Here is a 26169-nt window from a genome sequence, read left to right as displayed (position 1 = left end):
GTGTTATATCAACTAACTCCTTCTAGTGTTACACGTTTGAGAAAGAAGTTCCTCTTTCGTTTCCACAACTCCTCGAGATTACTTATTCACGACACGAGCCGCGGATTTTGCGATGTTTCTTCGACAGAGACGGGATTTGTCGATTTTCTCTTTTCCACGTTTTCCAAATATATACTAAATCCTTCAACGATGTTCTTCGATAATACGCATCTTTATGTGCAATACAGATAACCCTCTTATAACAAGGTAGATAGGTTTCTAAAAAATGCCGTATTATATGAAACCTAGAGTTTATTATTTTAAAATAATTTAATTTTGTAAATATGTTAAACAAAATCGTGTTATCAAGTGCTGTAAAAGGTACAGTGTGTTATACAAAGGTTTGTCGAAATTTTTTTATCGTGTTATAGAATGCCCGCAATTTATGAATCGTGTTATAGAATGCCGTGTTGTAGGAAGGGCTACCTGTACTTATTTACGAGTGCTTATTTTTCTATTTTTATTTCTCAACAAATTTATGGATTACCTAGTATCAAGAAGATTTCCGATGCAGACTAAAGAATATAATAAATTCATGCCGCAGCAGTTTTCTCGAGTAATCGTGTCGTAGACAGCCAGCAAGTTTATATTACGAGTTTCTTATCCCCTTCCCCCTACCCCCTCCCATTTCCCTTTCTCCTTTCACCTTTACTCATTCCATTTTTCTCTCTTTTTTCCCTTTTTCCTTCCTCCCTTTTTACCTTTTACGACCTACTCGACGTATGTGCCGAGGATAGTTTTCATTTACGTTTTCTCGGGATTATTTATTCAATGTGTAAGCTTTCAATACGGTTAAAGATCGAATTGACGAAGTCCCTTAAGGGAAATAGGTAGTTTCCAAGATTATTTTCTTCCAACATATCGACGTCAAATTTAAAATGAAAAATTTAATAATATTAGCCGTTCTCGAGAGAAAAAGAGAGAAAAAACAGATTAATTTCATTTTTGATAAACTTGTTTGAAATTTTAATGCCAATAGCATGCTCTTGATTGATGCTTAATCTTTTATATTCAAAAATTCATTTTCTCAATTATGATGTAGCTACGTTTGATACTTAAATGTTTATTTATTGAGCCGTTTATTTTAAAAGTGGCTAATTTTTAGTGGTTTGTTGTTAATTGTAGTAACATATACCACTTTGAGTTAGTTGTCATAAAAAAAGCATTTTGCAGTTAAGTATATTCAAAGTATACGATAATTTTTTTACTTACTTATTTTAAAACTTACCGATCTTCATGTTTACCTATTTCTACAACAACGGATCAAATGATTCATCTACAAAAAGTCATATATTTTACAATCTATGTATAGCAAAAAATGTACCATTTATGTAATAAGAATTTTTGATTCACCAAATAGCACGATAATTTGTAAGAAATTCTTCCAAAAAAATTAACAATCGGTCATTTGACCAATCATAATACGTTTGTTAGTTATTTTGATAATTGAAAAATTAACTTTGACAGATTGGTATCTTATGCGTATATTTTTAATTTCATTGAAACGCAAACTCTTAAACATAAATAAAATTCGATTATTTTCACAATAAACTGCTCCAATTTATTAATTTTTTCTATTATTTTTTTAAATTAATCGATTTGACAAACAACAAGTGGGCTCATTCCAATAAAATATATATTTCGAATGACATGTTAGAAGAAAACATTTTCTTCCATAAAAATTCGTTCTCGTTTTTTTTTTCCAAATATCGTGGGACAAATGTTTATTCAAAATTTTGGAATACGAGAGGAATAAAGGAATCAGAAAAAAAGAAAAAATAAGAAAGAGAGGAAAGATGTGCACTATTTCTTCGATTGTGCATTCACAAAGCATTTGAACGTTTCGTATTTTCGGAAACGACCTTGTTGAGATAACCTCGAAATCGTTGAGTCGCAAACGATCTTATAGAAAGACAGTCAATCTTACCGTTCGTGATTCATAGCACATGCATCTTCGTGAATGTCTCTTCCTTCGTATCCTCATCTTCGTCGTAGTTGTCATTGTTAGATAGTAGTAGTGTGAATACCAACATAAGAGAAGAACTCGAAACTCGGCCGATCTGAGTACAATGCGTAACTCTCTTTGCATTCTGGATTCATGCCAAAATGCTAAAAGATCGTGAATTTCGCGCCGATGAAAAGCAGGAATTACGAGATCGAAAAAGAAAGAAAATCTGAAGTAAATAAATACATTATTAGAAAGAAAAAAAAAGAAAGAATATTAACCCTTTTGTTAGGTAATTCCACTTCTCTTAAGTAATGCCACCTAAAAATTGTTCACATTACACATTGGTAGTCTTCTTTGGTAATCGCACTAACGTTTTTCAAACTTATTTTGACATTCATAATATATTACGAACCTTCAAAATATACTTTTAGTATGATTAATCCAATACGGATCAAATAAAATCTAGAAAGATGCTCTACAAATAAAGTAGAATCTTTGTACCGTTTATAATCGGCACTCATATTTTCATTATATTTTCATTTTTAAGTTTATAGTGTATAATTATATTGCTTTTTAAGTTGTTTTTCTTTTTTCTTTTTTCTTTTTTAAGAAAATATACAATTATATTTTCGTTCGTCAAATTGAGTTATGTTTCGAGACGTCAAATTGACGCGAATTCGTAGAAGTAAGATATATCAAAAATATCCGTAAATCTTGTATTAATAATAAAATCAAGAAAAAGCTTTGATGTAAATCTCTATTCTCATCTGGAATCGTAGATTTCTTGGACTTTTTAATTATAGCAAAAAATAAAATAAAAAGAGAGAAAGAAAGAGAAGATATGCATGAATAAAATATATTGCTCTTATTTGCATAATTGTATTATTTTTAAAGTAATTTAAAACAAAAATATATATATATATTTTCGTTGAGACATCAAATTGACGCGTGTTCGTAGAAGTAAGATATATAAAAAAATATCCGTAAATTTTGTATTAATAATAAAATTGAAAAAAAAGAAACCTTGACGTAAATCTGTACTCTCATCTGCAATCGCAAATTCCTTGAACTTTTTTTGTTATAAAAAGGTAAAAAAATAAAAATAAAAAAGATAAAGAGAGAGAGTGAGAGAGAGAGAGAGAGAAGGTTTACATGAATGAAAGTCGAAATAGAGGATTTTCTGATTCTACTCGAAGCTTTTGGTACTCTCCCGAATTAAAGCTCTTCGTTCCGGGGAACGTTTTTCGTTGATTGCTCGATTAACGACCTGCATGTTCGGCGATCCATGTCCTAACGACCATCAACCCTCTCTCTCTCTCTCTCTCTCTCTCTTTTTCCCCCTTCCACCGTCGTTTTATCTCTAACGTGAATATTGACGAGAAGCACCGAGGATATTTCGCGGCAAATGAAAGTAAAACGACGACGTTGTTATACTCCCCTCCCCCGTCCCCGCCCCCCGACGTCGAGAGTTGAACTAATTTACACGCTCGTAACCGCGCTTGCGTTTTATGCGTCCGATTTTATCCTCTTCATAGGAAACGAAGCAATGAGTGAGAGAGAGAAGGAGAGAGGGAGAGAGAGAGAGAGATATAGAGAAAGAAATAGAAAGAGAAAATGAAAATGAGTATGAGAAAGATTGAGAGGATTTTATCGAGCGTCGAATCGACGTTAATTGTGCTACCCTGACTCTCGCCAATTACTTCCGCGATATTTATTCTAAGAAATGTACCGTTGAAATTCGTACAAATCTCTATCGTTTTATATCGTCGAATAAATGGAACGAGTGTCATGCCAAAATGTAGATAGATAGATAAATAGATGAATAAAGGAAAAGAGAAAACGAAAATTCCGATAAATGATATTATCATCTTCAAATTACGTAATCGTTTTATCTTCTGCTTAACACGTTCCCTGCCATGCTGTTTTCGAAGATATGTCATTTCTAGGCCACGTGTACCGTTTTCGGTACACGGTAACGAGTTTAATCATTTTCTATAAATCTCGCATGTTTTTTTCTTCTTTTTGAAGAAGAAAATATGTCGAATATTTGACTTATTATATTTTAATGTAAAGATGAATTTTCAATCAATCCATAAATATGGATTATTATGACAATCATTACAAAAGTTTGTCACCATATTTGTGGTGTTTTGCGTGGTTTCATTATTATTATTATTATTTACACATAACTAATTACCAGCGTAAGACATACACCATAAGACAGTGTTACCAGCATTTACTTTTAGATGAAAACATCCTAAATGAAAAAATTCAGCTTGGCATACAAATGCATTTTAGCGTGTACCGAAAACGGTACACGTGGCAGGGAACATGTTAACAAATTAAATATTTTATCAAAGAAGGATTTATTAGTAAAAAAATTCTTATATATGTTTTCTTTTCTCAGGTACACTGGTTCCAGCAACAACATGAGAAAAAACGTAAGAAGAGAGATTTCGAAGCAACGTCTTTCGCAACTTTTGGCGATTATCCACCTTTCTTCGATGATTTCGGACCAAGACCTAGACAGGCGTCTTATCATCGGCAAAGAAATCGAGGTGTACCGTTTCAAAACTTATTCACCGATCCTTTATTCAAGGAACAATGGTACCTGGTAAGTAATTATCTTCTGAATTAAAATTTAATTAACTTATTCGTTATGGGTATACTTATTATTCTAACGAGATTATTGTTCCATTTAAATTCGTATTCGTATTCATATTCATATAGGAATCTTTAATAATGACGAAATGAATAAACGAAATATACGTATTGTTTTTGTTGGCAAAATTTAAATATACTTATATAAAATAAGCTAATATAAAACATTAATGATTATAAATAACATGAATAATATAAAATACAATATTTATATATGAGAGAGAGAACGGAATTTATACATATAGTATTTAGATAAACTATTGAATCAGTAATAGTTAAATTAGTTCATTTTCATTAGGAATGAATTAAATATAAACATGACACCTATATTGAGATCCATCAAAAAGATTTATTTTTCTAATATTGAGTTTAATCGCATTGATTGTTTTTTTTTAATCTGTATCAATAAATCTGAGATTATATAATAAATAAAATAAATAAAATTCGAAGTATATGACGTATAAAGGAACTTGAGTTAGTGTTTGAATTTAATAAACTGTAATATTGTGAAACACATTCTATATTGATCGTTGATAATTTTAAATAAGAACATAATATACCAGTTAAATTTTTTCCCAGTATCGCGATGTTGCGTTTATCGTTTAAAATCTAAAATTTAAATATAAGAATTCGATGTATTAGTTGTGCATCATCTTTCGAGGATACTCAACTTCAAAAAGCTTCCACCGTCGAGAGAGAATCTCACTCGAGCAAGTGAGTGGGACGAATTACGTGACAGGAATGTATCGTTCAACGAACCGTGCGACATTCGATAAAGGTTCTGCGAGGCCTCCTCGCAAACGTATTTTATTCACCCGAAATCCGACTCTCCGAAAAGAGAACGCGTGCTGCTTCGAAAATCCTTTTCGGTTCGATGACCAAGAGAAAAATCGGAATCCGGTAAAATTCTCTGCTACGAGATAGTAGTACAACTGCTATTCGAGATACTCTTACGGTGTCGCGATAAATCATCTATTTATTTGAACGAATTTTATGGTCTTTTTGACACGGCGATATTTAAAACTGTCGTCCCACCTTTTTGATGCGTAAATGTGCACATTGGGATTATTTAAGTCTCATCCTATAACAAAAACTAAATTGAATTATTGTTATTTTTGTATGTTTTCTGTGCCTCAAAGGGTTAAACTATGACCGTGATAATACTCGACGACGAAAAATTTCATTTAACGTATAACAAATAATTTGGTGATTTTCTTTTCTTTTTGCTAATAAATCCACAAGTACCACGTGGTATTACAACTCTTACGTTTCATACGATTATTAAAACTACCAACCGCAGTTTACTTTCTGCATAAAACAGAAGCAGAATATTTCAATACTTTAGTAACAGTTTAAAATCGATTCTTGATTATTGGGAACGATTTAACTACATTTCACCGATTAACTCGATAAACATTTTAACGCGATGCTAAAAGTAATTCCTTACCATTTAATCGATTAAATTGAAAATAGTTTTACGCCGTATTTTGTTATAAAAATTTCAAACCTTCGCTTCTTGGCCGAAATAATCTTCATTATAATCGAAATACTAACGAACTTATTTTAAATAATTATTTCATTCTATATATATATAAGTTACCGCTAAAATGCATACATCAATTATACTGCAGATTAACTATGGTGATTCGTTAAAGTGTGGAAAATTGTTTAATTTCTCAAATTACCTAGATAATCTGCACATTACTTATTATACACTCGTTAAAGTGAAAATAAGATCTTTGTTGGAACAACAGCAACGTTTCTGTACGCTTAAATTAACATAATTTTATTATACCTAAAGAATTAAGTTGATACGATCAAACGATCAAAAAATTAACTTGATAGAATCAATCATCGATCAATTAAAAATAACTATAATAGAAAGAATCAAACAGTTTATAATATTATTACAATTAAGGAAATGAATTAGCAAAACGTATGATAAAATTATGCTTACTCATTTAATGCAATCTAAAGATTGGTGACACTTAGAATTACATAGCAATCGATTTTTACAACAAGCACACCAATTTGTGCTACATTTAGATTTGCAGTCACATTTTCTAAAACCCTGCTCAGTACCAAGGGATTTTTCTTATTGCTGTTTGACATAAAGATATTTCTACAGCAGGGGAACATCTTCTTTAACGGTACTTTAACGATACGAAAGCCGTTAATGTGTACATTGCCTAAGTAAAATACGGAATACTCTTGATTCCTCACGTTAACGGTGTAAATCAGTTAATCTGCGGACTAGCTAGGTAATGTGCATATTAACAGCTTTCTAGCTTTAGCGGTAACATATATATATATATTTTTTTTTCCCCTTTCCTTCTTCCTCTACATATTAGCAATTAAAATTTAAGCTAAATAAACTTTGCCATCGTATTACGGCGCACAAAGGACCAATTATCCTGATATAATAACTACGTGACAACCACGTAATTATTTCGCGACTGAAATAATTTGCATTAATTCTCGGGCTGTTTATCGTATAATCGAATGTCCGCGTAAGTTCGAGGCGGGGGGTGGTGGCCGGAGGGGGGTGTTAGTGGTGGAATGTAGGCAAGATACCAAGTTAATCAGCCGAAATACCGGCATATCGAATCCGCTTCATGCTATCACGATTGATCGCACCAACAAATAGAGATCCATTAAGCTGTTCGATAAACACGTTGAAAATGTGTTACCCAATGAAAATATTCCATCCGTAATTTTCTTTTATAATATTACTTTCATCTTCGCTTTATATTTATTTCCGTTTTTTTTTATTTTTTTTTTATCCTCATCTTTGTAAATCGATATAAGAGTTATAAAAGAATATAAAGAAAAGGAGAAAAAAAAGGACTGTACATTAAAATTCGACCATTCGTAACTAATCTATTATTAATTAGGTATAATATTAATATCGCATATTATTATTTGTATTCGAAATTAGCCCTTAAATGATGAAATTTCATTCCCCCTTTTCCTCCCCAAACCCCTAGGAAGCTAATAATGTAGAATGAAATTCGCAAAGTGTAGGTAATCAATTTAATTGTATCTCATTCGACGAAATGTCATTTGCCGCCATTAAGGAAATTAATTTACATCCGATATTATAAATAATAACAATAATAATAATAGTAATAATAATAATAATAATAATAATAATAATAATGATAAGCTGTAATTGCATTCGTATTTCTTTTTCTCTTTTTTACGAATAAGTATTATAAAATATATATTTATCAAAAAAAATTTTCTTCCGACGATTGGAATCAACGGTAATTTTTATTTCAACAGTAATACCGAATAACGTACGTCAAGTTATAATATGAAAAAATATGTAAATATCTATTACATATGTATGTACATTATATGTTACTTGCACAAAAGAAAATATCTTCAGCGATAGAATAGATAGATATATAACATTTCATGAATAAAATGAATAGATACCTGATATAAATACTCAATGATATTAAGGTCGATTTTACTGTGATCAACCTAGCGTGCAATTTCCGGTGAACGTAATTAAAGTATCCAGCTTCGCCGGTTAAATCCTTTCGTTTCTACGCGAACGCCCTTTGAATTCACGACGTCAAACGAAACCCTATATCTTGGTCTGCTAATTTCCAACAAATCTCTCAACGAACAACGTACGGTTATTCATTATCGTTCTTCACGTTTATCAAACGTGATATTCAACTAGAAGAATGAGAAGAACGAGAAGATGATGGGGAAGGGTGGAGGTATCGATCATAGTATGGAATGATTATCGATGATTAAAAAAGACGTAAGTCGATTATATTATATATTATATCGTCGTGTTAATATAAGAAATATAAGTATCCAGTGGGTATAGGTTTTGAAATACATTTGTGATAAAATGTGACTCTTAAGTGCATCTATTTACTTTAACTTTTTTCTTTCTATCATAGTTAACAATTTTCTGAACTTTTCATTTTATATAAAGTGTTAAAAAATGTTACAAAAATAGTCAGTCTATAATATATATTGTATTATCTATTGGAATAATAATTAGAACCGTTGACTTGTCAAATCGATTAGCTCGACAAAATGAAAAATAAAGAATAATAAGGGGAAAGATAATAATTTATATTATTATTATTATTTTTTTATTTTTATTATTTATATTATTATGAAACGTATTATTGTAAGCCTACATTTTTAATATGAAAAATTAATGGGATATACATACAGGATATGCATATCCTTATGTAAATGTTATTCATGATTCAACGAACACCCAGTAACTTCTAGTTTTTTTTACTTTAAAACAAGTGGAAATATATTCAAATCGAAAACGCAACATTCAATAATCGTTTGGAGCTTTTTACAGTACCAATTATCTACTACGTCTAACGATGAACTATGAAAATCTCGATAGAAACTTCGATTTAGCGAACAATGAAAAGAATGGAAAAAAGATAGAAAGAAAAGGAATAGAAATAATAAAAAAGTAGCAACTTGGAATAGCCGAGAGCTGGGTGCATCTCAAGGTGACACAACCGGTAAAGATCGTAAAAATTAACCGGCACGTAGCGTCGTGAAGCGCATAACTATGGGAGTTCCTTACATTTCCTCTTCTTTAACTCTATGGAAACGTGATACTTTCCTTCCAAGAAGAACTTCATCGTCCTACGGGATTTCACCCTCTGTTGTTAAAGCTTTCTCTCTCTCTCTCTCTATTTTTTTTTCTTTTTTTTTTTTCTTTTTTCATTCTCGTGAAAGGAAAGGGGTAAAAAAGAATTTTTTCTCACAATGAAAAAGAATATTCTGGTTAACGGGAGGGAGAAGAATAGGAGGGGTATCCTAGAAAATGAAACATTTTAAGACAAAAGACAATAATGACGTTTGAAATTAAACCAACGCGAGAAACAATGAAAGGAAAAATAATATGAAAAAAACAATATACGGATATACGTGAAAATTTTCTGTTTAAGAATGATACAAATTTTCAAACGTATATATGCTACTTGGTACGAGAAAATAATGAAAAATTGAACAAATTGAACAAGTCATGCTGTTCTCGATAATCCAATAAATTGCGAGTAACATATTGTTGAATATCATGCAAGTCACACACACACACACATACGTATGCAAATGACCATTTTCGAATTTCTCTTCGTGCTTCTATATATATATATAACAGCTTCTCTCGGAAGTCAAACGATGCAGAACTCTCCTTACCCGCAAATCGTACGTGATTCGTTGAATGCAGCAAATTGAATTGCCCGTATACGAGTAAACTCTCTTTGAGATGTTTCTCTTCTTTTTCTTATTTTTTTATCGTCGTTTTTATAATGACAATTTTTTTCTTTTTTTCTAAATATCGCATATAATCCCAAAAGATCGCAGATACTTAAAACACGGACAATATAACATTTCTACTTGTTATAGTTATAATAATTTTCTCGTCTCGCGTTGAGATCGGTAGTGTGTGCGTATAAACTAAAAATAAATTTTCGTTAGAAAAATACGCTTGTCAAAAAAAAAAAGAAAAGCACGTCAAAGCACAAACGATGACATTTCCCGTGATTTTTACAATGAACGTGACTTTGCTTTTTCTTCCTTTTTTTTTCACCTTTTCGTTACTAACGACCCATATACGAAGGGGTCATTTATGAAAAGCTTCCTTACGAAACGGCTGACTCGTATATCTAACAAAAAAGGGTTTAAATAATGAAAATAAATGAGAGATACGTTTTAAAAAATATGACTTTTAAACTAGTTAGTTTTAAATGTTAAAATCGTCAAATTGCGGTAGAGTTTAAAATACTAACGAGAAAAAAACAAGTAAGTTAGATAAAATTGAAAAACGTCGTTAGAATGAAAACGCACGCTAGAAATCAATAAATAACAAAAGTTAGAAGCGAACTATCCGAGCCTTTTACTATCAGCCACTTCGAATTGCTCCTTAATGTACTCGTACGTATTAGTATCCACGAGAATTGGATTAGTTTCGAGCGAAATGGCCGCGCTAAAATGTGTTCCCCAAAGCAAACAAGTGCAATTTCGTGTAGTAACTTTCGACGTCGGTGTACTCGGTATTCTCTACCGTCTAAATATTGTATTCTACGTGTGCACGTGTATGAAATAACGAAGAGGCATTTATACAAATTGCTTTGACCGCTTTCGATTAATGTAACGTAACAGTGAAAATAATGGTACGTAGTATGTACTACATGCGTGTGCGCATAAATACAGTCGGGGACAAAAGTAAACGTTGCGGATATTATTATATACGATTATCGATCAATTTTCGATCGAAATTCTAGAAATAAAATTTATATAAAGGAAAACACGATTTCCCTACGTAGACGAAAGTTTATTTATTTTACGAACAAAATTTGTCAAGAAGAGGTAGTCAAAAAAAAAAAAGAGAGAAAAAAAGTGCGCGCGCACGTGGGAAAATAAAGTACTAGAAATTCCTAGGGAAACGTTATTTTTCATTCGACCGAAAAAATCCCCCCTACCGAGAAAAGATTAAAACTCTGGAATGACGTAAGCGAAGCCTTCAAATAACTGTCGAATTTTTCACGAAACGCAAAGTCATTCTTTATCCGGTCACTCGACGTCCTCGAAATTTCGAAGACGGTCTACGTATACACCTCTTCCCCCTTTCCCCTCCACAGCTTGATATATTATTTCCTTCCAATACCTTCACGAACTTAATCGATTGAAATAAAAAGATAATAGAAAAAAAAGAAAAAAAAAAGAAAGAAAAAAAGGGTTGTCAATGAAAAAAATGCAAATCGAGTAACGATTTTTATTTTGTTTTTCAAAATTGTTTTAGAATGGTGGCGCCAAAGATGGATACGACATGAATTTAGGACCAGCATGGCAAAAGGGTTACACGGGTAAAGGCGTGGTTGTTTCCATATTAGACGATGGTATTCAAACGAATCATCCGGATCTTGCGTTGAACTACGATCACGAGGCTAGTTACGACATCAATGATAATGACTCGGATCCAATGCCACGAGACAACGGGGACAACAAGCATGGAACTCGTTGTGCTGGAGAAGTTGCCGCTGTTGCTTTTAACCAATACTGCGGCGTTGGAGTTGCTTATAATTCTAGCATCGGAGGTAACAATGTTAACATTTATTTTCTTTCTATAGATAATCATTTTGAAAAAAAAAAATATAAAAGGCAAACCTAATTTCGGGAACATACTTAACCCCTTGATTATGGTAAGAATTCAATTACGATTACATGAAATTTTGAGTAGGGATACATTTTTGCAAAAAATATATGTTCAATAATTAAAAAATTGAATTTCATTACATTAAAACAATATTATATTATTAATTTCTTTATATTCTGAACCGAATTGCTATTATAAATATTAAAAATTTACTATATTAATGTAAAAGCTTTTTTGCCCTCGGTCTCAAACAACCACAATGGGGGATAAGCGCTTATAGGCACACTCAGTGTCGCAAACGCAAATTTTCAAAGCGCCTACAGTAGTCTAAGAGTTGATTCCTGCATGAGTCGTTCATTTGCAAATTGATTTTAAAATATTTTAAAACTTCCATAAGTAAAGTTAATCGATTCGGTTTGAAAATGGCTCGTATAAAAATACAATCGTAAATGTTGTTAATTTTTTAATTTTATCGATCATCGATAAAAGTACCTAATACTTTCCTATAAAAAAAGAAATTAAAAGAAACTTTCAAGCGTACATTAACAAGCAGAAAATCAATCGAGTTGTCGACTGTTAAATAGACAAACGAATTATATGTGTTAGCGTCACGTATTGACAAAATTATTTGAGATTACCCTCGTTTAATATTCTCGAGCTGCATCTCGTACTTGTTAGGATGCAATTAATTCAAGAATCATAGGATCAACGTCTATCATTGAGAGGAGGAGAGTTGACGAACTTCCTCTGAATCTTAGCACGTAAGAACATAGGTACTACATATGCATATGTAGTATGTACGTATACAGTAAAATTGTATATACAGGGTGTCCCAAATTTAGACAGCTAAACTGCAATGGTTTCATTTACATTTGAAAAGAAGAGAAGAAGATCGTATCGAGTATATGATTGTATGAACTTTTTTTTCTTATTTTAGCGTTCTAAAATTCCTCTTGACGTTACGACACGTATCTTGAAATAACCTATATGCATATAATGTATATATATGTTACTGTAAAAGACCGAAATTGGAGAATGTCAAGATTCACATGGCGAAATGTCAATACATACCAAATACGTCAGTGAAAGACCGAATATTTGGATTTATTCTTATACAATAATATTTCAAACATACACCAAGTGACCATATGAATCTGGACATTCTCTAATTTCGGCCTTTCACGGTAACATATACATTTATATATTACTTATTATTACTTATTATTATTATTATTTATTTATATATATGTTACGGTTAATATTATGATAACGGTGATTCTATAAAATGCCCTCGTAAATCGGAATATCTGTAAAACATCTGCAGATCGTACATATTGCTCGCTGATACTCTATGGATTGTAAATGAAACAAACCATGAAAATTGAAAAATATCTACACGATACCCTTAAAAATGTTCGGTCAATTTATAATCGGGGTTGGGGAGAGGGGCTCAAGGGGAACAAATCTCAAACTAAACACCAGCCAAATAAAGCACATATTATAGATTGAATCGAAACCTTTTGGGCATTCTATAGAATCCACGTTATCTGAACATTATGTATATATGTATATATGTGAGAAGGAAGTATATATATATATATATAGAGAGAGAGAGAGAGATGGAAAGAGAGGAAGAGAGGAAGAAGGAGAGAGAGAGAATCTGGAAACTAACGCACGTACATACCTAACGTGTTTTCAGGCGTGCGAATGCTCGATGGCCCGGTAAACGATGCCGTCGAAGCCAGAGCGCTAGGATTGAATCCTGATCACATAGACATATATAGCGCTTCTTGGGGCCCCGAAGACGACGGGAAGACAGTAGATGGTCCTGGTCCGCTAGCTAGAAGGGCTTTTATTTACGGAGTAACAAGCGTAAGCTATTTCATTCTACTATTTTTCTTTTTTTCCTTTTTTTTCTTGTTTCCATTTCTCTTTCTATTTCTATTTCTTTTTCTTTTTCGTTTTCTTTTTCCATTTCCCGTTCTCTTTTCACGAGTTATACCAGGCGTTAAACTTTACCCCCTCGATGATTTTCCAAGCGAAAAAAGAGCGTTTTTATCGATTCGAAATCCGATGAGACTTACATGTGTTATGCAAAGTAAGGGGGATGACTTTTCAACCGAATTTATTTCCATGAATTTCTGGGATTACTAGCAACTAATCTTTCTTTTTTTTTTTCCTTACTACCTTAACTTATTTCGATACCAAAGAGAATTAATATTATAAAATTCATTTAAAATTACATAATATGTTAAATATCAATATTTGTTAACAAGTATATTTATTACTTGGCTCTTTGGTATCTTCAAAGATGATAAAAATCAAGTAAATCTTTAAACGTAATAAAGTCCAAGTACGCGACGTCGTTTGGCAAAAGAGGTCATAGATCAAACTAGGTATAGCTCTCTCATTGCTAGAGGGGTGGTAATAAAGTATACGAGGAAAGAGAGAGAGAGGTTCGCTTGGAGAAACATCGAAGCGTGATACGTATGTCCCCAAGACATATATGAGAGGAAGGAAGCTGGATATTTGCTCCTTCATGTATTCCTATCTCTACATTTATACTTGTATCATGTTCGAATAAAATTTTTCACGATGGTGGGGTGGGGGCACACACAACAGGGTCGCAAAGGAAAAGGTTCAATATTCGTGTGGGCTTCTGGTAATGGCGGTAGACACACGGACTCGTGTAATTGTGACGGCTACACTAACAGCATCTTCACGTTGTCGATATCGAGCGCAACTCAGGGTGGTTACAAACCGTGGTACTTGGAAGAGTGCAGCTCTACATTGGCCTCGACGTACTCGTCGGGAACTCCGGGCAATGATAAAAGCGTTGCAACGGTCGACATGGACGCAAAATTACGACCCGATCACATATGCACCGTTGAACATACCGGGACATCGGCCTCCGCACCATTGGCAGCCGGTATCGCAGCATTGGCTCTAGAAGCGAATCCAAGTTTAACCTGGAGAGACATGCAATACCTCGTAGTGCTAACCTCGAGATCGGAACCCCTCGAAAAGGAACCCGGTTGGATACTAAACGGGGTCAAGAGAAAAGTCTCACACAAGTTTGGATATGGGCTTATGGACGCAGGCGCTATGGTCAGTTTAGCCGAACAGTGGACCAACGTGGCACCACAGCATATCTGTAAATCCGACGAAATAAATGAGGAACGGCCCATCGATCCGACTTACGGATATACCTTGAGCGTATATATGGACGTTACCGGCTGTGCCGGATCCTTGAACGAAGTTCGCTTTCTCGAGCACGTACAGTGCAAGGTAAACCTCGTGTTTTTCATTCTTACCTTTTTTTTTTCCCCCCTCTTAGGATTTGATTTCCTACCTGGGTAGAAAATCTATGTACTTTTTTTTACGTTTTGATTTAACTTCTATCGGCCAGGTATCTCTGAGATTCTTCCCACGAGGTAATTTAAGGTTACTGCTAACCTCGCCGATGGGTACTACGTCGACTTTACTCTTCGAAAGACCACGCGACGTCCTTAGTTCCAGCTTCGATGACTGGCCTTTTCTCAGCGTGCACTTTTGGGGCGAGAAAGCTGACGGACGTTGGACATTGCAGATCATTAACGCCGGAAATCGGCACGTCAATTCCCCAGGCAAGTAATCTTCTTACTATCCTCGTTGCCCATTCCCAAAATCCCTCCGTTCTATTTTATCCAAGCCTCGAGTCGCTCGTTAGATAATTTTATTATCCGAGCGCCCTATGAATTCGTAATCGATGCTTTCCCATGGCGAAATATGCCGTCCACGACTAATCGATAACTGATTGCAATTAATGAGCGCACACGTACAGCACACTACGCATTATAGAACCGAACTGTAATCTCATACTTTCATCAATGCACTGGCTATTGTGCGAGAAAAGTAATCTGAACGTTCCCATTCCAATAGAAATGAACGCTTCAACCCAATACATTTCGCATGCTTCCAATTGCTTCCTAATTCGCAAAGGCTAGCCATCTGAGCAACGATTTAATTCTCTGAATAGAGAAACGAACGTAATTTCTGTTTAAATTGAAAGACAAAATTAGATATCAATTAGTATTTTGTATGCAATCCTAATAATAAAGAGATCAACTTAATCGTATAAACTCTAATTTAATTTATCCGTACATAGGTATACTGAAGAAGTGGCAGCTAATATTCTATGGCACAGCGACGAACCCGATCAGGATACGAACACGTCAATTTAACCCGGTACAAGCGCATTCTCCGTTCTCATCCGTGCATTACCCGTTCGCGATAGACGATGATCCGCTAGCTCAGGACCATCGGGGCGACACCGACTTCTTTGCTCCGTCTACCTTTCAGAGTTACCAAGGACCTTACGCCGGTGCAGCATCGAACGTCCACGCATCGGTGGCCACTCTCGACGGTTCTTCGGCTCCTCTCTTGACCAATCGGCTCCCAGGTGACACAGCGGCAGCTTCGGCCTTCGATTCACCTTCGGTTCCCTCCTCTCAGATTGCAGACGGTTCCTTTGACACCACCAGACAGATCCTTCACAACTGCGATCCTCAATGCGATTCTCAAGGTTGTTATGGAAAGGGCCCAACTCAATGCGTCGCATGCAAGAATTATCGGCTAGACAAGTGAGTGATTGTTCTAATGGTAATATTTTCATGTTGATCGTAACCTTTCTTTTTTTCATACAATACTAACTCTATTTTGGCTAATAAACTCACTTGCTCGATCAAAACGATTACAAATACTCGTTTGAAATTTATTTCTTTTTTTTCGAAATATCCTGACCAGTAGTATTCGTTTTCCTTTCTGATCGAACATGTTGAAATTGTATTGCTCATTGGTATTAACCAACTGTTTTGTTCTGGCCGAATAACGCTACCGAGAGAGGTGGAATTTCCCGAAGGACGCGGGAACAAGGGATCGAGCGTAAATTAATCGATTTGTGTGTAAAAGACCAAGACGTAATAGGAGTAAGACCGACACGTAACAATTCGTTCTTATGCCTTTCTACAATAATCTTTCACCAACTAGCCTTTACAACCTCCCTCGATTGTTACTCTTGAATAATAAGAAAATCATACATGAGATCACGAAGACATCACCCTGGTATTTTCCTACGTATCGCGAAATGTAGCAGCGAGTACTGTCTTTGCAGTACATGCGTCAGCCGCTGTCCACCGAGAAGTTTTCCGAATCAAGGTGGCGTTTGTTGGCCTTGTCACGAGTCCTGCGAGATTTGTGCCGGTGCCGGTCAGGATTCCTGTCTATCGTGTGCACCCGCTCATCTTCGAGTTACCGATCTAGCTGTTTGCCTGCAACAATGTCCAGAAGGTTATTACGAGAGTAAGTATCGATTCGATCGGATTCGGGGAAAATAATAATCATAACAATAAAAATGGCCACTAATCTTTCATAGATACGGAGAACAGCACGTGCGTGCCCTGCGAGGCCAATTGCGCCAGCTGCCAGGACAGACCGGACAAGTGCACCAGCTGCGAGCATCATTTGGTGATGCACGAGAACAAATGTTACGCGGCCTGTCCTCTCTACACGTACGAAACGCAGGATTATAATTGCGCGCCCTGTCATCCCAGCTGCGAATCGTGTAATGGCACCGCTGAAAATCAGTGTATAGCTTGCCGACCTAGTTTATTCTCACTCAGTGGTAAGCATATTGTTCTCGAGGAATAAGCACTGAAATAAGAAATAAAAAAAATGATAGAGAATATTTCGTCATATCATTGATTCCGTTCGTAGGAACCTGCCGAGCATCTTGTCCAGCTGGCTATAGTGCTGATAAAAAACGACGCGAATGTGTACCTTGTCCACCAGGATGTTTAACTTGTGCAACATCTAGTTGTACCAGTTGTATAGAAGGTTGGAGTTTGAATAAGAAGGGTGTATGCGCACCGGAAAGTCGGAATCGTTGCGACACTGCTGAATATTACGACGACGGACACTGCAAACCCTGTCACTCGACGTGCGAAAGTTGTGCTGGCTCTACCGAGGACTTTTGTATATCCTGTCAAGGCCCGCTCCTACTTCAAGGCCGTCGATGTGTCTCACAGTGCGACGATGGATATTACTCGGTGGCGCAACCCTCCAGGCCAATTTGCGTTCCTTGTTTGCATACCTGCAAGAGCTGTGTATCTCGACTTAACTGCACCGCCTGTCAAGATGGTCTACAACTGCAAAGTGGCGAATGCCGATCCTCCTGTGCTCAAGGGTAAATCTTTACCTTTATCCGACAAGCAAAACAAATTTAATATCGTTTTATAATTGGCTATAAAAAATGAACACCTCGGCTATTACAAGATCTAATTATTTGTAATTTCTTCTATATAATTGCATATGTAGAAATACAAAATAAATTACTTTCCAATCTCCTAAGATCCGAATCTTTTTGATTACAGTTATTACAGCGACAGAGGCCAATGCGCCAAGTGTTATCTCTCGTGTAAAACTTGTTCGGGTCCTAGGAGAGATCAGTGCGTGACTTGTCCAACAGGTTGGCAATTAGCAGCTGGCGAATGTCATCCTGAGTGTCCGGAAGGTTTTTTCAAGTCTAATTTCGGCTGCCAAAAATGTCACCATTATTGTCGTACATGTAAAGGTAATAACAAAGAATGAATTCCTTATATATTAAATACATTGAAACTACAAATAATATATTTTCTTTTTACAGGCGAAGGTCCACTCGAGTGTACATCTTGTCCAGCACATTCCATGTTAGAAGGTGGTCTATGCATGGAATGCCTCGGTGCACAATATTACGATCCTTTGACACAGCTTTGCAAGAATTGTCATGCAGATTGTCGCAGATGTACCGGACCTGGGAAATTCAGTTGTGCCGCATGCTCGCCTCCCCTGCATTTGGACAAATTAAACAATCAGTGTGTGCCCTGTTGTACGGGGCTAGAAAAGGGTCCACACATCGACGAATGTTGTCTCTGTGACCCAGAAACCGGTAAGTAACACGATAACCAGAAATCGTTATTGTATTAACACGTTCCCTGCTATGCTGTTTATGAGGGATGTCATTTCTAGGCCAAGTGTACCGTTTTTAGTCTATAAATAGCTGTCTTTTTCTTGTTTTTGAGAGAATAATATATTATTTTCATAATTATAAATATTAAAACGACACAAAATATGCAAAATAACATTAACAAATTAAATTTATTTCATTTTGAATAATTGAAATAAAAGTTATGTACAAAAGTGAATATATGAAATAGAAAATGTGTTATGTATTTGACTTATATTTTCATGTAGCGATGAACTTTGTTAAAATAATCAATGCATAAGTATGGCTTATTAGGGCAATCATTACAAAAAGTTGTCATCCTTTTTCTAGTATTTCGCGCGGTTTTACTATTATAATTTACACATAACTAATTACCATGCCGCGTGTATTATTATCGGTGCACAACTCGAAAATTGCTGTAAACATCACTACGTCACATAAGACAGTTTTACCAGCAATTACTTTTAGATGAAAACTTTACTACTTTAGATCTCAAATTAAAAAATTTAGCTTGACTTCTTTTTTCTAACAGAACGATCCAATAAATATCGCGAAAGTGTGTTGTCAATTACAAAAATAAATGACTGTATTATAGTTCGTGCCAAAGTAAAAGTAGTAGCGATAAATAAGAAGCATCGCGCGTTACGAGTTAGAACATAAAAAAGAAAAGGAAAGAAAAACAAAATCTCTTCCTCCTTCTCCTCCTCGACTTACATCCATCCATCCATCCATCCACCGCCCGTGAAAAAAAAAGTATTATCTTCGAAGAAACTTAGCAATCTTTCCTTTCTTTCCTTTCTCCGCTGCCCCTACTTTCCCCTCCCCCACCCCACCCTGTTTTCACTCTATCAAAAGGCGTCGGCAAAAGTTTTCACGAACGTTTCCAATAAGTTGTATCGCGTCGAACTTTCGGCTCGAACTTTATATGGTTCGTTGGAAGACGTTCTATCTTCCCTTTCCCTTTACACCCTAAACATTTTACAAAGAAAACACATTACGTAAGAACAACTAACGGCACGCAAGAAGAGATCATCTTATAGGACGAAAAGTTGAGTTTACTGATAAAGACTGAAATAAAATTTGCAAAATGACGTAGATTTAATAGTTTTATTGAAACAAGCGGAGACCAAAATGATGGGAAAGGAAAGGAAAAGTTTTTATATGTTCTGATAAATTTTGTTCAACGACTCAAACTTACGTAACATTGTTTGTTGATCGTGTGTAGGTGGCTGCAGGAACAGTTCGCCGGCTGGTAAAAGAAGGGTACCATCTAGAGACTCATCGATATCCGAAGGATACGAAGTACTCGACAAAAATAATGAAAATACCAACGATTCGGCTTCGTTAGCAGTAACAGCAGCTACAACCATGGCAGTGGCTATCTGTTTAGCGTCAGTTGCATTATTCGTAATGATATTCGTTGCACTTCAAGTAAGTACTACGTGGAAAGTTTTTATTTTTCCATCGAAAATTAAATCTACCCGACATGTGCATATTAATCGATATTTATAAATATTTAGAGCGCGGGTATCATTGAAAATAAATGTATTATATCGGATTATTGCATGACAGGTTGAAAGAATACTATTGTAAATGAATCTCTCTCTCTATTCATCGTCAATATTAAGCATTAATATTATACCGTTGTTAATATTGATAATTGACTAATTTATTATCTACGTTAACGAACACCGATGAAATTTATTAACTTAACGCGTAAACAATTTAAATTTATACGTCCAATATTTGAATATCAATATATGTTAATACTATTACTAATTATAATAACAATAATAATAATCATAGTAATCATTAGCTTATTCTATAACTCAAATAATAAATTGAATTACCTTCAGGCAATATCAGCAAGAAGACAAACGAATATGGGTTACACGCAATTAACCGTGAGAATGGAATCCGTGGATGATGCCGATGCTGATGCTGATGATTCGACGGAACTGATGACCTAGAACATAAAAAAACAACAATTTAACCATCAACAAACATAGAAGAATCATTTCCTCCCGTCGAAGAACAAGAACAAGAAGAATAAGAAAAAGAACAAGAAGAAGAGAATAGTCCATAATGATTGATATCTATTTCGATCCAACGTCACACACACACACACACAATATATATACATATAGCCAAAAAATTGCAAGTTTTGGTTCAAAAAATGTCTCTCGACGCGTTGAGGTTTCAACAGACCACATCCCCCCATCGTGTCGTTACAATTGACAAAGGAGGAAAAGTATAAAAATAAAGAAATAGTGGATGAAGAAAAAGAAGAAAAATCATCATTATCATCATCAACAGCAGCAGCTGAAAAAAAAAGTCCTCGATCAAGCAGAAAGTGTGTATGTGTGCGATTCTCTTTGCGTATTATAATGATGATAATAATGATGATGATGATAATGATGACGATGATGATGATGATGACGTTTAATTTTATTCGACGTGCGATCGTATGGATGATGAAGATATTACTACATGAATGTTTTGGAAATAGGAAGAAAAAAAAGGGCAAAAAAAAAGAAAAGAAAAATATGTACATCGATCCGCCGATATCATACGGGCGGTTGTTTTTTCTTATTGTTAAAAATACATACGCGCACACGTGTCTGCTGCTGTGTTCTCTCGCGTGTGTGTCTCTAATACGCCGATAGATAGAAAAAAGAAAAAGAGAAAAAGAAAAAGAGAGAGAGAGAGAGAGAGAGAGAGAGATAGAGGTGGACATTAAAAAGGGTGAAGGACATTATAAAGTGCCTGAGAGTAGAGACGCCCTTGATCATCCAGCCTTTTACGCCTTCCCCCTCCCCAACTCTCAAACAGAATACATATACTCCCCTCTCTGTCCAAAAAAAAAAGAAAAGAAAATAGAAAAGGAAAAAAAAGAACAAAAAAAAGAAAAAGTCATCGAAATTCCGTCGCGTATCCCTTTTTGCTGCTGACCCGGTGGGTCTGGACGCAAAAAAAAAAAAAAGAAATTATGTAGATTTTCTCTCTTTTTTTTTTCTTCATTCAACGCGTTATATTCTTTGTTCTTTTTATTAATTACGGGGGAATAATAATAATCGCGTCGAGCGATAAAAAACAAAAAAAAAAAAAGAAGAAAAAGAAGCACTTTAGATTAAAGAAAAACAAAAAAAATTAGTTCAATGTTTATAGACCGAATATTACTCTGTACATTTATTTTTTCATTTTTTCTACCCCCCCCCGCCCCGCCCCTTTTTTTGTCTCTCGTTGGGAAGAGAAAGTTAAAAAAGAAATTATTTCAAATTGTTGGTTATGAAATACGTACAAACCATATTACGTATGTATAATTGGCGAGGATAGTGATGAACCCAAATGCAGTACGTAGAAATAAAGAGAGAGAGAGAGAAAGAGAGAGAGAGAGAGAGAGAGAGAATGAGAAAGAGAATGATTAAAAAGAGGACCAGAAGAGCGAGAGGGGAAGATAGAGAAATATACCTATTCCTCGTACGACTCTTTCTATCTCGCTCACCCTACTGTTGAAACGAGAATGACCAAGTTCTAATAACTTACGCGTATACATGCATATATGTATGTGTATATATATATATATATATATATATGTAAATATGCATACACACACGTACAAATGTACTTGTATACGTTATAAATTACTTTTGCATATGACAAGTATTATAATTATGATTATTATTATTATTTTTATTATTACAACTATTTTCGACTAATGTTAAAAAGTATGAAAAAAAAAATAATCCAAATGGATTCTCCCTTCCTCTCTCTCTCTCTCTCTCTTTCTCTCTTTTCTCTCTCTCTCTCTGATTTTCTTATATTTTTCACGTATTTTCGTTTCTCAATTATTAATACACACGCCACCAGCCATTCCAGTGTGGGTTATGTGTTAAGTGTGTATCTGCATATGTACGTTGAGAATGCATTTGTGTTAGACAAAGAGAAAGAGAGTGAGAGAGATAAGAAGAAGGAAAAGTGGGATAGAAAGAAAGAAATACAGAGAGAATGTACATGTTGTATTTCTCGTAAGGTCCTGTGTCGGACTATTATAATATTATACAAGGTGTCGCATTTTTGAATAGTTTCTTTGTTGCTATTTTCATTACCTCTCTATTCATTGTGTTCTCTTTATTATATATTTTTTTCGTCCCCTCTTATTTTTATTATATAACTACTTCTTATACCACACGTTGTTTTTACTTAAGCTTGTACGTTTACCCTTTTATTTGTTTATTTTTTCTTCCCCTCTTTTTTTTCTCATTAAAAAGAGAAGCCTCTCGTCGAATGAAAATACGAGACTCCTCGAGTTTGGAGTCGAATGATGTAATAATAATGATCGACGGGAAACAAAAAAAAATAAAGAAATTATAAAAGATAACAAAAAAATAAAAAATACGAACAAAAGAAAGGAAGAAAGAAAAGATATTTGGAAAGAAGATGAAGATGAAGATGAAGGTGAAGATGAAGAAAAAGAAGAAGAAGAGGAAGAAGAGATTTAAAGATTAAAAAAAAAAAGGAAGAATTATATGAATCACGCGCGCAACGATTAATCGCGAATCGATATATTCCTCGAATCATCATCGGAACCGTCGTAAATAAATAAATAAATAAATAAATAGCCCACGTGTGCGTGCGCGTGCGCGCCTAATTATTAACAACAATTAACTAATTAATTACAACTGTAACTCTGATTACCACATCAACACTACCAACAACACAGTGTTGCGCATACGACGAATATTGAATGTTCTCTTCGTGATTTGATATAAAGCTATTATTGTACTTTTATGAAGAACGCGATTATAAATATATACATATATATCTATACACACAGAGATACTAAACTGCGTATGTGCGTTTTTTTCTTTGTTTCACTTACCTTTGTATACTTGTCTGTCTGTCTTTCTTTTTTTTTCCTTTATTTGTTTTTCATTTTTCTATTTAATTTTTAATTTTGAATATATATATATATATATGCTTATGTGTTCCCAACCCTCTCTCTTTCTCTCTTTCACTCTTTCCCCCCTTTTTATCAACGAGAAGGCGAAAATGGGTTTACGAGGTAAGTACTTACTTTACTTTTGGCCAACGTCGACGTTTAATTATCGCTAAGTGCAAGATCCAATAGCGCACGAGTCGGCTAAAGTTTAACCGTGAAACTCTCGAAAACTATACCTGATCGCGCGAAAAGGGCCGGCCATTTGCTTGATGAAATGCGGTGTACGCTTGGTTTCTAAGTGTGAGACAAAAACGTGAAAGGTAAGAGAAAAAACGAAAAAGAAAAAGGAAAATAGACGAAAAGAGAAAAAGAGGGAGAGAGAGAGAGAGAGAGAGAGAGAGAAAGAAAGTCTTTATCGTACTAGTTAAAAACGTTTCACGACGACGTTATCAAACGAATTTAAATCGATTTATAAGATTTAGAGTTCGAAAAAGCAAAAGAGTCGCGTTAATTTTCTACTAAACACGAAAGCCACGCTGCGAGATTCGAAATAAGAAAAAGAGAAGAATGAACGAGAGTCACGATTAACAGAGAGAATTTACTGTCTCTCTCTCTCTCTTTCTTTCTCTGTTTCTCTCTCTCTTCTATTTCTATCTCCTTTTATCTTTCGAATTTGTGAAAGAGCTAACATAAAGTGCGAACGTAGGGGAAATGTTTCAACCTTTCATCTTCTCTCTCTCTCTCTCTCTCTCTCTTTTCTTGAATATATAGAATTAACTTGAATCGTTCGCGCACTCTCTTCCGTCTTCCTCGAAGCGCAAAATTTACCTTTAAAATCGGAACTCGCTATTCGTCATCACGTTCTTCTCTTTTGAATAGCTCGTTATGCGAGAAACGGTAACGTGACCAAAAATTGTTACCGTATTTGCCGTTGAATATATGCGCAGAAATACATACATACATATGTGTGTGTGTGTGTGTGTGTGTGTGTGTGTTTCTCAGAGACAAAGAATTTTCTCGCGATGTTTTTTTATAACAACAGCTACAGCAACGGCACCCAGCAACGCTAACGACAAACCGTCGAGCTGCAAAAACGTAAGCTCGTTAAAAAAAATGTACACTCTGCTAAGCGCAAAAATATCGGATAATTTAAGAGCATAAATATTCCATAGTAATTAAATTTACATTATACTCAAATTTTGGATAAGAAAGGAATAACTTTTTCTGATGGTGTTACGTTAGGAAAGCAAATGGTAGCGAGTTTCTTTTTTTATTATACAATCATGGATAGCTGTTTCCTTTTAGTTAATATTTTAATACATAATACAAATCAATGAATGAATAAAAATACGAATGGGAAAATTCAACAGAATGATCTATAAAAAGAAATGTGAGATTCTAGGGAATGTATAACTTTTTTGGTGGATACGGTAGAAAAGTAAACGTAATATTTTTTTTTATACAAACTTCAATTGTTTCCATTGGGTTAATATTTTACTACCTAACATAAATCAATGAATGAATAAAAATACGAATGGGGAAATTAAAATAAAAACTACCTATAGAAAGAGACGTATAACAAATTCTAAGAGATGCTATTTATATAACATTGAATTAGGAGGGAGAGAAAAGTTTCTCTCGTATTTTTTCAGTTAAAATTTCAAACCTATTTTTCATTAATACATACTAGCAAACCTTTCCTCCCTCATCAATATGCAATAACAATTTATTTCTTTCTTATTTTTTTTTTTTTATAATCGTTTGAAAAGAATTTGTTTTATATTTGTATTAAAATACGAAAATACATTTTCCCCAAGCCTAATATATGCATTAAACCGAGTTAAAACTATTCCAAGAAGGGATTTTCTTTCTCGTTGTTTACCAGACTATTGTAATTTTCTTGAAAATGGTTGTAATACATTATTGGTTGGTCGATAAAGGGTGAAGCTTTAGCTTCGTAGGGTAACGATCGGGTCAACCCTATCTCTCCCGAGTGGAAACTCTTAGAGTAACAGAATAGGGTAATGTCTATCGCTATTGCCGTTTATATGGCGTGTATATTGCATGGCATCGCTACGGGAAAACTAAAGTACGCCAAGAGAGAGAGAGAGAAATCCCACTTCCAGAACCCTTCGAGGGGATAGTCGAGAACGATCTTCCGATCGCGTTAACATCGTTTCCCTTCGAGTTATCGCTTCGTCGAGCACGAACCGATCATAAAAGTTTACAACAAATACAGTAAGAGTTATCGAATGAAAAAGTACTTATAAATTTTATTTTTAAAATCATCGACGTTAATATAACGCGTTGTCTTAAAGAAATTATTTTTGGTCAATAATAATTAAACTAATAATTAAAATAATAATAATTAAACTAATAAAACTAATGTTTTAATTAAC

The 26169-nt window shown here is 34.5% G+C and overlaps 1 protein-coding gene across 2 annotated transcripts in view; it reads left to right on the top strand.

The window, feature by feature from the left end:
- LOC122522669 (furin-like protease 2) overlaps positions 1 to 21113 on the top strand; it is a 455090-nt gene extending 433977 nt beyond the window's left edge. Inside the window, exons 3-16 of one of the 2 annotated variants that reach the window (XM_043643961.1) lie at positions 4395 to 4601; positions 11454 to 11748; positions 13507 to 13679; positions 14430 to 15095; positions 15217 to 15433; positions 15955 to 16034; positions 16149 to 16429; positions 16960 to 17147; positions 17221 to 17469; positions 17562 to 18030; positions 18218 to 18417; positions 18490 to 18771; positions 20054 to 20259; positions 20685 to 21113. In XM_043643961.1, coding sequence (XP_043499896.1) covers positions 4395 to 4601; positions 11454 to 11748; positions 13507 to 13679; positions 14430 to 15095; positions 15217 to 15433; positions 15955 to 16034; positions 16149 to 16429; positions 16960 to 17147; positions 17221 to 17469; positions 17562 to 18030; positions 18218 to 18417; positions 18490 to 18771; positions 20054 to 20259; positions 20685 to 20798 — 3627 coding nt within the window. In that variant the 3' untranslated portion in view covers positions 20799 to 21113. Of the gene's footprint in view, positions 1 to 4394; positions 4602 to 11453; positions 11749 to 13506; positions 13680 to 14429; positions 15096 to 15216; positions 15434 to 15954; positions 16430 to 16959; positions 17148 to 17220; positions 17470 to 17561; positions 18031 to 18217; positions 18418 to 18489; positions 18772 to 20053; positions 20260 to 20684 lie in introns of both variants that reach the window. The other variant, XM_043643960.1, reaches the window with a different exon arrangement.
- Positions 21114 to 26169: the final 5056 nt, after the last annotated feature.

Source organism: Polistes fuscatus, unplaced genomic scaffold, assembly GCF_010416935.1.
Source record: "Polistes fuscatus isolate 324 unplaced genomic scaffold, CU_Pfus_HIC Scaffold5, whole genome shotgun sequence".
Classification (NCBI taxonomy): domain Eukaryota; kingdom Metazoa; phylum Arthropoda; class Insecta; order Hymenoptera; family Vespidae; genus Polistes; species Polistes fuscatus.
Note: the sequence above shows the minus strand (reverse complement) of the source record. Positions and strands in the feature narration are given on the sequence as shown.